Source organism: Coenobita brevimanus, chromosome 65 (genome assembly GCF_032717465.1).
Source record: "Coenobita brevimanus isolate Jiangsu-jjx chromosome 65, ASM3271746v2, whole genome shotgun sequence".
NCBI classification, from domain to species: domain Eukaryota; kingdom Metazoa; phylum Arthropoda; class Malacostraca; order Decapoda; family Coenobitidae; genus Coenobita; species Coenobita brevimanus.
In genome coordinates this window covers 24,309,927-24,322,759 of record NC_137018.1, presented here as the reverse complement: position 1 = coordinate 24,322,759, position 12,833 = coordinate 24,309,927, and the positions used below count along the sequence as shown (strand labels likewise).

Genomic DNA, 12,833 nt, shown 5'->3' with positions numbered 1-12,833 from the left:
ACCAGAGCCTTGGGGTTCTCAGAGTGGTAGACAAGGAGCAGCTTCAACTTGAGGTCGCCCTTGGCATTGCTCCCCAGCAGCAGTGTCAGCCAGTCCTTTGAGGGCTTGAATCCTGGCGTAGACCTTTCCTCCATTGCAAGATATGTCTTGGAGGACATTCTCTTCCAAAAAAGCCCAGTCTCGTCAAAATTCAAGACCTGCTTCACACTATAGTCACCCTCTGCGATGATGCGTTTCAACTCATCAGGAAATGCTGCCGCCGCCACCGCATCTGCACTTGCCGCCTCACCGTAGATCTTAATGTGGTGGAAATTTGCCCACCTCTTAAACCGGTCAAACCACCCATGGCTAGCCGTAAAGGTCTCACTTTCATCAAGCTCATGCCTTACCTTGAGCTCGTCCCGGAGTGAGAGATCCTTAGTGCAAATAATAGCCTGGCTCATGGATGTCTTGTGTCGGTTCTGATCTTCCACCCACGTGTGGAGCATCCTCTCCAGCTCCTCCATCGCAGGCTCTCGCTGGCGGGTGATACGGGAGGTGGATAAGGTTGCAACCTCCCCAGCAGCAGCCCTAATGGCCGCCTTCTTGATGATGGTGGAGACAGTCGCTGGGCCAAGTGGAGAGCTGAGGCGATAGAACACGCACCTTCGCCTTTGTCGTGCTGTTTATGGATTTCCAATATCACCTCCAGTGACAGTCTTACGGTCACGTTTCGCGGGAATATCACCAGCACCACCACTAGCAGGACGCTTGCCACCATGACTAGGGCCTCCACTAGCACCACCACTAACCCCACCACATGCAGCACCCTTACCACACATGATCACACTTGTTTTGGCTAAAATTCACACAATATTGCACTGCGCACATGATTAGAATCACTGCTCTACCCACGGCACTGCTCGAACACAGTTATGATGCACTACGATAACAACTTGTGTAATGTTGGTGATTCAATACGATACGTGGTGGGCGAGCATAAGGGATATCCTCACTCTGAGATGGCCGGCATGATAAGAGCAATATGGGTTAGCGATGGGTATGGGGCCTGCGCCAGCGTTTCTGCACATCCTGGTAGGCGGGTAGGCTCAGCTGGCCACGGGAATGCGCGCGATTCAAAATTTTGGCCCGTCGTATGTGGGCGCGACATTTGAGGGCCCATCGTTGAACCGGGGCTCACCCATCGGGTATCAGGGCCTGGTGCAATTTGTACCCCCATCTCTAAGCTGAGGTATCGCATCAAGGGGTATCATATATCGGGGCATTACTGTATTTCTACCCTCATCACTTTTCCGGGGTATCGCATCTAGGGGTATTGTAAATCAGGGTGTGCTTGTATATGCACTCGGCAGTCGTGCGTACTATATGTTTGTCTGTGTATATACGGATTCTGCAATTTAGAGATACTGAGTCTGTATATATACAGACACGGCATGGAACGGGTTAAGGACTCCTGGACATTTCATACACAATGGATACCATGCGGTAAATGGGAAAAACCACGTGGACCTACTGGACAGCTCATGCCCCACCAGACACTTATTTTGCAATTAACCTTTACAGTTAATCCTTACTACAGTATAACGTACTAATTGGGACCCAAACCATCCCCCCCCCCCTAAAAAAAAGCCCAATAAAGCGACATCTGAACTTCCCCCTATTAGCCCAGACTTTTTCCAATATATCAGACATTAGTCCGGATCGCACCAAAGGTTTTTCACTACCATTGCAGCACTGTATTGTATTATATATTCACTACAGCAATCAAATGGTATAATAAATATTTGGCAAGTGGGGGCACTAACCATCCACTCACATGATGTAGTTCTGCTTTGGGTGTCAGCCCTTTCCTCTCTTCCTTCCTTCCTCATCTGTCTTTCTTTCCTTCATTCTTTCCTCCTCCTTCTGCCTATGGGTTACTTTGCATTCCCTCTTCTGCCTTTCTTTCCTTCATTCTTTCCTCTTCTTTCTGCCTATGGGTGACTCTACACTGAGCAACAAACCAAATGGTTTCCTGTACACCAGGAAACCATTTTCTACCCTAGGTGGGAACCATATACTGTAACTAAATTATGGCACCTGGTGGTTTAGTGGGTAATTAAGGTGCTCCAGTCAGATTGAGTCTGTATAGGTTTATATCCAAGGGATGGTTGGGGTATATTGCTCTCGTAATGCCACTGAAGGATGAGTGAGGCTGGTCACTTTCATCTTAAGTGTCAGGACCAACTTGCCTAGCCCCGGGCTCCTCCACTTCTCATGGGGCAACATAGGATTGGATGATGGATGGGTTGATGTAATATATATAATAATACTGGAGTGTACATTGATAAACATGTCTTTTATTTACATTATTGTGGTGAATATAGCTGAAGTGGACAGGCTGTTCAGACCACTTCTGGCTTTATCGGACTTTTTCCAATATACAGTACAGTATAAGAATTTAGTCCTGTCAGCTCCTCGATTCCAGGAAAAACGAATTGTGGTATATTGCAGTCTGTTATATCGAGGTTTTACGTACTACCAGTTACATAGAGTGTATGACTCAGGCCCTCCGGATTGCTTCCCACACGTGAGGTGACTCAGAATGCAGTTACCAGTGCTGGCGGCAGTTTTTCCCACCTGCATGGGCTAGTCATGAAGTGCTATGACAAGGGTGTGAAATTATGGGTCATACAGTTGTTAAATGGGTATAGTTTTAATTTTTAGTACTAAAATATGCCATTTTACTTATTTATAGAATATGCCATTTTACTTATTTATTTTCCATCATGTACTTGAAATTCCACTGCAGGAGGTGACCATTGGACTTAGAGAATAATTGGCTTCATTAGATCGGGCTTCCCCCCAAGCGATCTGGTATAGAGAGAGTCTGGTGTGTTATCAATGTTTAAATGATTGGCAAAATAATAAAATGCAGTGTCAAATATTAATCACAGAATTCAAAATTCCTGATCAGTATTTTCAGTTAAGCAGAGCATAACTTAGTTTTGAAAAATAAATAAGATACCGGTATGAAAAAATAAAAGAGAAAAATGTGCATCTGCATTGTAAGGATTTGTAAACTCATAATTAGGTCATCTTTATTGCCTAGTGTAAGAGAACAAGGAAAATCTCATATCCTCTTGAAAGTTAAAATATTTCTTCATCTGTTGGTAGCAAGGTAACAGAAATTATTATAACTGAGGGGAAGAATGGGAATGAAAGGCAAATGTGTATAACTGCTACCATTTTTCCTGTAAGCTATTATTTCCCTCCTAATAGTATTTTCATTGTTGTGACATCCTTATTGTTGCCGTATTATGACCATAGCATTTGAAAATCAACCATTTTTTCCTCATCTGATGCTCTAGACTAGATCAGTTGACTTAAATCCTGTACTTTAGGAACACGGGACTCCAGGGTATACTGCATGTGGTTTAATACTGTACACTTCATGTTCAGTTTTGGAAAATGCATTTAACAGTGTTAACTTGTAATATATCATTGCCTTATATTATTCATTTTATATTATTCTCATTGTGAAATATTATGGATTTCAATCGATGATATAACATGATAAAGGTAAAGAATTCTTACTTTCCATTCACTCGAGATTTCATTGAGTGTCAGACAATACAGACTGACTGAAGCAGTCTGAAACTTTTCCAGCACTTCTTGGAATTACTTTAACTTAATAGTTTATTTGATACTAATCGTCACCAGATTAATTTTTTAATTTGAGGAAAACCCCCACCCTCTGAAGGGTTAAATGGACAGCTCACCCTGGATACTGAACCATATGAAAAGATTTTTAAGAAGCTATAAGACTGAATACTGCAACACAAGGGTATTAAGGACAGCATAACGAGATACTTGTGTACTCTGCCTAACTCCTTGTTTCCCCTCCAGATATGACCCTGCGACTGACACGTGGACACAGGTGGCATGTCTCAGCGTGGGGTGTGACAGTGCTGGCGTGTGTCCCCTCGGTGGCCGGTTGGTCGCAGTGGGTGGCTATGATGGACAAACCTACCTCGACAATGTTCATGCTTATGACCCACACACTAATGAATGGTCTGAGGTGAGAATGGAAAGTACAGTTAAGAGTAGAGTAAAAAGGATGAGAGAGAGAGAGAGAGAGAGAATTAGGAATGGAAGGTGTTGATGGCGTATGCTAAAGGTGTTGTAATTCTAGAGTTGAAATGGGAAATGAAATGAGACAGTATTCATGCTTAGAGTCTTCACATTAATGAGTGAATTGAGGTGAGAAAAGTAAATTTCTTTACTCACGAGCAAAATAAAGTAAATGAGTTTGGTCAGGAACAAAAGAAAAAGGTTTAGGAATGAGAGAGAAGTGAAATAGAAGCTGAAAAGGGAGGAGAGGATTTAACAACAGCCATCATTGCAGTTGAGTGGTAACATCAGCATTGATAGCTACAATGCTGCTGGCCTGATAGCACCAGGGTTCAAATCTTGGTGTGGGCACCTGTCACTACTTGATTCAGATGTTCATTCATATCTTGTCAGTTGGTGGGTAAAAAGAGTACCTAGGGTAACACTTAGTAGAGGTAACTCTTGTAACTGGGATGATACAGTGGTGTTGTATCCCAGAATAGGAAGCTAAAAACCTGCAGATGCTTAAAGGCCTAAGTTTTGGAGATGAGCACTGTAGCCGAGCACCATATGGTGTCTCAATCATTTCCTTCACCTTAGCTTTGAGCTAAGTTTTGTATGTTGGCATCTTTATAATTTTATCTCTGCTACCCCAAGACCATTTTATTCAGTGTAGCAAAGGGGTTACTGATGTTTTTTGTACCCCCTTAATGAAGAAGGATGTCTAATAAACTGAATATAGTCCCTTTTGATAACAAAAAATAAAAAGATGTCATTGTACTGAAGGAATAAGCCAGCTAGAATAAAAGCCCAGTTCATTTGAGATGGTTGCACGAAAGATAGAAAGAAAAATGGTGGTATTTAAAAGGAAAGAATAAGATGCAATGAATTTTGGTATGAAGTAGCTGTAGGCAAGAGACTGCAGGATGAACTGTAGAGTACAAATAGGAGATGAGCTTTTTGAAGAAGCTGATAGTTTTAGTATTTGGGTGGTGTTTTCTAATCAAAGCTAAATGGTTTGTAATTAAAGAAAAATCACATCAAGGGAGGAAGAGTAATGGAAGAACTCTGGTAATGTTGTGTAGGGTAGAATGATTAGTTTGGAGGTGAAGAGAACTCAACACGAAATGTTTTTATTCCAACACTCATATATGGGAGTGAAATATGGAGAGTAAGTGACAAAGAACTTTAAAGGTTACAGGCCACAGTGGGAAAAAAAAATTCAGTACAGGTGAAGGTACAAACAGCAGGTAGATGGCATGAGCAATATTGTATACACCTACTGCACGTTTTTAAAAAGTATCGTGTACTATACAGATTACGTATGCTGTACATCATTCTCATGCAAGCAGCTGTTCCCAGTATATGATTATTATGGAACAGAATAAAAAGCTTTTGGATAGATTGAATGCAGGGAAGCAGCTCTTCTCATGCTTCTTAGTAAGAAGCAAGTAGAGACTTGTGAAGAGAAAAAAGGAGGGGGTAAATGATCATCTTGGAAGAGAAATGCATGCATGTTACTCAGAAAATAGGAAGCTTTTCTGGAAAGAGGTGCAAGAATAGATAAATGAATTAGTTGTAGGTGGGGGCATTGACCATCCACTCATTCGATGTAGTGCTGCACTCAGGTCACTGCCCATTCCTCTCTTCCTTCCTTCCTTATTTGTCTTTCTTTCCTTCATTCTTTCCTCTTCCTTGTGTCTACAGGTGACTCTACACTGAGTGACAAGCCAAATGGTTTCCTGAACACCAGGAAACCGTTTACTACACCGGGTGGTAACCATGTAACCAGATTGTGGCGCTTGGTGGTTTAGTGGGTAATTAAGGCGCTCCAGCTGGATTGAGCCTGGGCAGGTTTATATCCAAGGGGATGTTGGGGTTTATTGCCCGCGTAATACAACTCAGGGGTGAGTGAGGCTGGTCACTCTCATCGTAAATGTCAGAACCAACTTGCCTAGCCCCAGACTCCAATGCTCCTCATGGGACAACACTGGGTTAGGTGATGGTGATGGTGGATGGAAAGTAGTGTGACAGTCTGAGGGATGAAAATGAAAGAATACCAATCAGTGGAAATGAAGTAAGGAGCAAGTGGAAAGAATATTTTGAAAGTCTAATGAATGGATTTAGTGAGAGTAGGGCAGCTGTAAACATGATTAGTTATGGTGGTGTGCCGAGATGAAATGTAGTACCAGGGAACGTGACTTTGCCAGAAGAGAGGAATGGAAAGGCAGCAGGTGTTGACGAGTGTATGACATTGCCAGAAGAGGAGACTGGGAAGGCAGCAGATGTTGATGAAGTGAATGCAGAGATGATTAAATATAGTGGATGAGGGTGGAAGGAGGTGTTTGTTAGAGCTATGTAAGAAAGCTCAGATAAGTAAAGCTGTACCAGTAGAGTGGAAAAAGACTGTGGACTTGAGTCTTGAGTGTGGTAAGAAAGATATAACTGTGGAATTTATCATAATGAAAGTAAGGGTATATAAGAAGACTCACTGAATGATGAACAGGGTGGCTTTTGGAATGGAAGAGGATTTGTAGATCAAATATTTGTATTGAGACAGAGTGGATATGGCTTGCGTAAAGTACCATAAGTATTTATGACATTTAAGCAACGTTGGGTCTGGTTAGTACTTGGATGGGTGACCGCCTGGGAACACCAGATGCTGTTGGCATCCCTACGTGTCAAGTGGGATTGGTGGAGGATTAGTGCCCCTCCCTGTAAAACAATTAACTCTAAGCCCTTGACCACCCCGTTTGGGATACATGGCGTCTGGCAATGGATGGATGGATGGATATGGAAAAGGCACATGCCAAGATAAACAGCGGATTATGGAAGGTGCCGCTCGTGTATGGTGTAAATAGTAAGCTGTTGAGTGCCATTAACCACTGCCACACTCATCTCCTCATATGAGACGATATGCAGGCCACCCCTGGCCACGCTGATTGTCTCATATGAGGGGATGGGTCTCCATGCCATAATTCAAACACGAGGAAATGTCAGTGGTTTCCATGGGAATGTTGAGTCTCCCTGTACGCCATCAGAGCAGTTGCCAAGCCTGGCCACGCCGCAGTTGCCAAATACCGCATATTTAGTAATTCAGTTCTCATTTGTAGCCCAGCAATGGTGGATTCATGCCTGTCTACTTCCCACGGTGCTGGCAACTTTTCACCACCCTCACACCCACCCAAGAGGCGTAAATTACAAAAAGACGAGGGTGATGAAGAGTTTGAGCTCAGAAACACTTGATCTGATGACAAAAAATCTACGTAATATTTAACAAAAAAAAAAAAAAAAAAAAAAAAAAAGCCCCCCCCCCCCCCAAAAAAAAAAAAAAAAAAAAAAAAAAAAAAAAAAAAAGACTCAGAGAAGGTAACTGGATTAACCCCTTAACCGTGGGGCGTCACTTTCGTGACGCTTGGGAGCAAGGGATCATACCGCGGGGCGTCGCTTTTGTGATTCTGTGTTATTTTGAATTCACCCGGGCTTCCAAGTGGGGGCTTGTATCATCTATCAGTACTGCCAATGTCCAACACTAGTCAGCACTCCTAATCTCATCTGTACTCCCATCCATTGTTGACAATTTAGCCATTTCTCCCCATTCTTGACTCCCCTCCCTACCCCCCCTCCATTACCCTATCCTCTCGCCTGCCCGGCCGTGCTACGCTAAGTAAATCTTCCCTGGAATTTTTCACTGATTTCATCCATTGAAATAAGCCCTGTGTCCTATTCTTATACCAAATAATATATACAAGAAAGAAATAAGGTAAGTGAGAGTGCCAAACACCTGGAATTGGCTAATTATCACCTGACAACACCTCACGTGCACTCGTTCGCTAATTTTCGCTGTTTTTTTCCCCTTGAAATATGCCGTATAATCTATTTTCGTAATAAATATACATGTAAGGAGGGAAGGGAGAAGCCTAAGTGATATTTACATTCACCTGGAACTACCTAATTTATAATGTATTGTCTAGATTTCCTGCCAATCATATCAGTGCTAAACAAAGATGTTTCAAGATCTAACATTGGTAGCTCTGAATATATATCTCCCAAGTAGGCCTCTAATCTATTTTCGAAATAAATATACATGTAAGGAGGGAAGGGAGAAGCCTAAGTGATATTTACATTCACCTGGAACTACCAAATTTATAATGTATTGTCTAGATTTCCTGCCAATCATATCAGTGCTAGACTTAGCTGTTTCAAGAAGTAATATTGGTAACTCTGAATAACCCCTTAGCAGGCCTCCAGCTGGCCCTCCGTTATCAGGTTACTCTCAACTTCCGAAGCGAGAGTACGTATGTTTCTTCTTGCTGACTTCAAGGCCTTTTTTCACCCCCATGCAAATGGCCCTGTGACCTTTACCCCCTACTAAACCTCGTGTGGAAAGAGGTAAAGGGCTGACAATTGATAAAAGAGTGACTACGATCTTTCTATTGAGTAAAACAGTGCAAGTGGAATTGTAAATAATGTGTAAATAATGTGTAAACAGCAAGTGAAAGTAATGAATGTAAATATACGTGAACAATGGAAAATAGTTTTATAAGTTATTTCAAGTGGCAGTGCACAACACAGTGTAAATAAAATAGAAATGTAAATAACGTAAATAAAATAGAGAACGTAAATAGAAATGTAAATGAGTAGTATTATAAGAATACGAGTATATACCCTAGGAGTAATGAAAGTGAAAGTTTCACTCTAGCATGTCTGAATGCTATGAGTTATGAGAGTGAAGATGAAAGTGACATTCACTCTCAATGCCAGTATACAGGACGAGAAAGTGAATGCTACGTATTTTACTGAAAGAAATTGAATCCCTACAGTGACAATAAACTAATACTACTGAAGGAAACTTATGAATAAAGACTGTAGATATATATAAGTGTTATACAGTAATAGAAATATAAAGTGTGAGGGGTTTTATGAATAATAAATGACAGACTACTAAGAGCGAATTAGTGCCAGTGCGACGGTCAGACGCGCTCGTAATTTCCATTGCTTTTACAGTGTTTTTTTTTTTTAGTATGGATCCCAAACTACTTGAAAATTGTAGAATAGTGTTTATAGTGTTTGTATCTGGCTGTGGTAATCATATTACGGGTTGTCGGGAAGTGTAAAGTGGAGACTTCGTTACCCTACTTCAGAGGTCTCCACAAGTCCTACAGTAACTGACGAAGGCTCAACAATCATTCCAGGAGAAAGCTGAAGGTATGTGCCATAAGCATATGTAATTTTATTATTCTAGGACTAACAACTGATTTTTGGCAAATATTTTTTGAGAGTCTGTCGGAGCCCAAATAACCCCGCGGCATACGCAAGTCATTGGTAAACAAGCCCGCGGTGTAGGGGTTAATAAGAATTAGCGCAGTGGGGGTTAAAAGCTTTTATGATGGTAGCAAAGTGTGTACAGAGGTATGCAGGCATCAGAGGGAGTGGTTCAGGCTCATTGTTGACGTGAGACAAGGTTGTGTGATGCCCTCATGGTTGGTAAATATATACAGTATGTGGAATGGGGTTATGAGAGACGTAGAAACACTAGTAATCAAGAAAGAGATGGAGTTCGTAATGAATGGTAAAGGATGAAATATCTCATATTTGATGAATACAGATGATGCAGTGCTGCTGTTGCAAATAACAGACAAGAGGATGGCAGACTGGTGCAAAGTTGTGTAAATGTCTGGGATCTCATGCCTTGAAAGTAAATGTATATAAGAGTAATGTGATGGTTGTTGAGAGATAAGGTGACACTCAGTGTGATGTTACAGTGAATGCAGAGAGATTTGAAGTGGCCAGAGAGTTTACATATCTGGGTGTAGTGATAAAAAAAGAGAGGTATATGTGTAAAAGAAATGGAAGGTAGAGGGGCACAGAGAAGGGAAGTGGCTGGTGCTGTGAAGCCCTTGATAAGATGCGGAGGTCTGATTGTAGCAGTTGTAAGAGGCTTGCATGAAGGAGTTTCAGTGCCTAGTGCCTAATCAAACAGATGGATGTGAAACTATGGTGGTGCCTGAAAATGAAAAAATATTTGAAAGAGCAGTGGAGATAGGGCTGTTGGGAAATGTGTGTGGAATGCAGAGAGATAAGATAAGGATTGATGTGATGCGCATTGTTCTGAGTAAGGAAAGGAAGTCTGTGGACACCAAAGCCAAAGAGAGTGTGCTTAGTTGGTATGGTCATGTGGAGAGAATGGGTGTGAATAGATTGGTAAATGGGATATATATGAGTGAGTTTGAAGGTGGGAGGAGGCATGGTAGGCCAAGAAGATGGTGGACAGACATGGCCACTGAGTGTGTGAGAAAGAGAGGTATGAAGCCGATGAGGTTTGGGAGCCGATAAGGGATTGAGCTGGTTGAATGAGTATTGTTCAGAAAGTATGACAGGGGTTTGACATCCATTTTTAACCACTTAGTCACTGGATTGACTGTGTCAGTGTGAAGCTACATATGGAATAAGCTCGTATTTGTCAGGTGGAGGCAGGATTCCGGGGGCTTGAATGGTGTATGAATGGAAATGTGGCCCATATAACTGGGCAAACTTTGGTTAGTATCTTGTTCTGTCATTTTTTCTGGCTTTATGGATGCTGCCTCACCCTACCCTAAGGTAGGAAAGGAAATCAGGGTGTTGATGATAATAATGGATTGAGATTTGGAATGCCAAGTGGATAAAGTGAAGAAGGCTGGAATGATATCTACATATTCAAAGAAGTTACTGTAGCCTGTATGAAACTGAGACTGAGGGTGTGAGGCCAGTTTTAAAAGAGGAAGGCAGTAATTTTTTTTGGAAGAAGTGAGCAGAGAGTGTTTATGGGAGAAAAAAAAGAGAAAGAGGTGTGAGTTAGAAAATGTGAGATACACGAGGTCAGAGTAGACTGAAGGCAATTTCGTCATGATGATGCTTTGTATGGGAGTTTCCAGAAAGGATCATGGTATGCTGCTGCTGATGATGATGAGAAGGTGGAGGAAAAAGGAAAAAAGGAAATTTATTTTTTAAAATATATATTACAGTTTTGATTGTTATATATCAGCCATAAATTGTGTCTACATAAGCAGTATACGTTCTGTATGGATATGTTTCCTGTATTGATGCCATAATGTAATAGATTATCAGCTGTGTAGTTGTTTTAGCCTATATTCTTAATTATAGTATTTGTTTACCTCCCTTCATCAGTGATTTAGACTTGATGGTCAGAAATCTTAAGGTACAGTAATTATCAGATGATAATGGATAATTGGACTTAAGCTTCAGTTATACAAAAATTTTGTAAAGTATTGGATGTGTCACTCTTCATACATTACTCTTACAACCCTCTCTTTTGGACCAGAATTATAGTATTATAGTCATCATCATTGTCACCATATCCATTCCTCATCATCGTTATCATCTCATTGTTGTTGTCGTCATTCTTTATCATCATCATCATCATCATCGTCATCGTTGTTTTTGTCCTTCTTTATCGTCAGCATCATTGTCATCAGCATCTGCATCGTCATATTCCTTTTTGACACTATTTTAATGAGGTGAGTAAGATCCAGGCATGCATCTCAGAATATACAGATACTGTATTTGTGTTCATACCCAATAATTCCCCCTCTTACCTTGGCACTGTGCCCACCCATATGTAACTGCCCATCCCCACCTGGCTGCCATGTGAAGACACCAAGGGTGTAAGTGAAACATCTAGAAAGAAAAAAATATGAGAAAATATGTACGGATGGATTTGTTTGGTTGGTAGAGCCCATATTTTGAAGGTGTTCATGATGTATGAATAACTGTGGTCCATTTTACTGGGTATGCTGTGTGATAGTTTTATTACTTTTATGGTTCTTCCTTCTTTGTTTCTGGATCATACCTCGCCCAGTCATGATGATGATGATGATAAATTATTCCTTTAATTATGATGATTTCTTTTAGTTTGTTCTACTGTAGTTACCTCCAGACAATTATATTCACCTTGGGAAAGGCCTATCATTAACTGAAGTGGTTAGAAACAAACTCCATTAATCCATTCAGAAAGATGATATAAAAATCTTCCACTAGTTTTATCTGTGCCAAAAGAGTATATTCAGCTGTAGGGAGACCTCCTTTAGTGAGAGGAGGGGGTTGTTGTTGTTGCTGTTACCTGCGGCTTATTTGAATGTGAGCTGGTGGAAAATGTGAGCTTGGTGGACTTCAGGCAGAATTTGCTCCTCTCTTGTCCACCATCCCCTTTTTGGGAGACAGGGAGGGAGTTGAGGGAAGTTTGTATAACCAAGCACCGGAGACACCCAGTTATATTGGTATCACCATATGGAAACATCCCTCTCCAAATTGAAGGAATGAATGGTACAGACACTTCATATATCATATATCATTATAATGAAACAGAAAAGAAATAAAAGAGGCAGAAACAGGTTGGTTACTTTAGTAGCAGGGACAAGAAGAAGGCTTAGGATTAATGACTATCAGTTACACAAGGGCTACTAAGGCATAGAAGCTTTTCTTCAATATTCCAGTCTTTCCCAAGACTTTGACATTCAACTGTCAAATTTACCATCCAGGATGCTAATTCAGTTTTGGGTAAGAACAGGCTGGAGTCAAGAAGACCTTGCCTTAAACCTCGTGGCCAGCCGGTGAACTTGGTCCAAAATTTTTTGGCTGCAGGCAATGTGTGCGTATGTATTACACCACCACCATCACTAACAAAGGAGGGGCAGACCAAGAATAAAATAGAATGTAAGGATGGGAGAGTACTTAAGGGTGGA

The 12,833-nt window shown here is 41.3% G+C and overlaps 1 protein-coding gene across 1 annotated transcript in view; it reads left to right on the top strand.

Annotated features, from left to right (window-relative positions):
- Positions 1-12,833, top strand: part of LOC145404950 (kelch-like protein 5) — a 245,665-nt gene that overhangs the window by 227,766 nt on the left and 5,066 nt on the right. Inside the window, exon 10 of the mRNA XM_080276456.1 lies at positions 3,889-4,060. Coding sequence (XP_080132582.1) covers positions 3,889-4,060 — 172 coding nt within the window. The remainder of the gene's footprint in view (positions 1-3,888; positions 4,061-12,833) is intronic.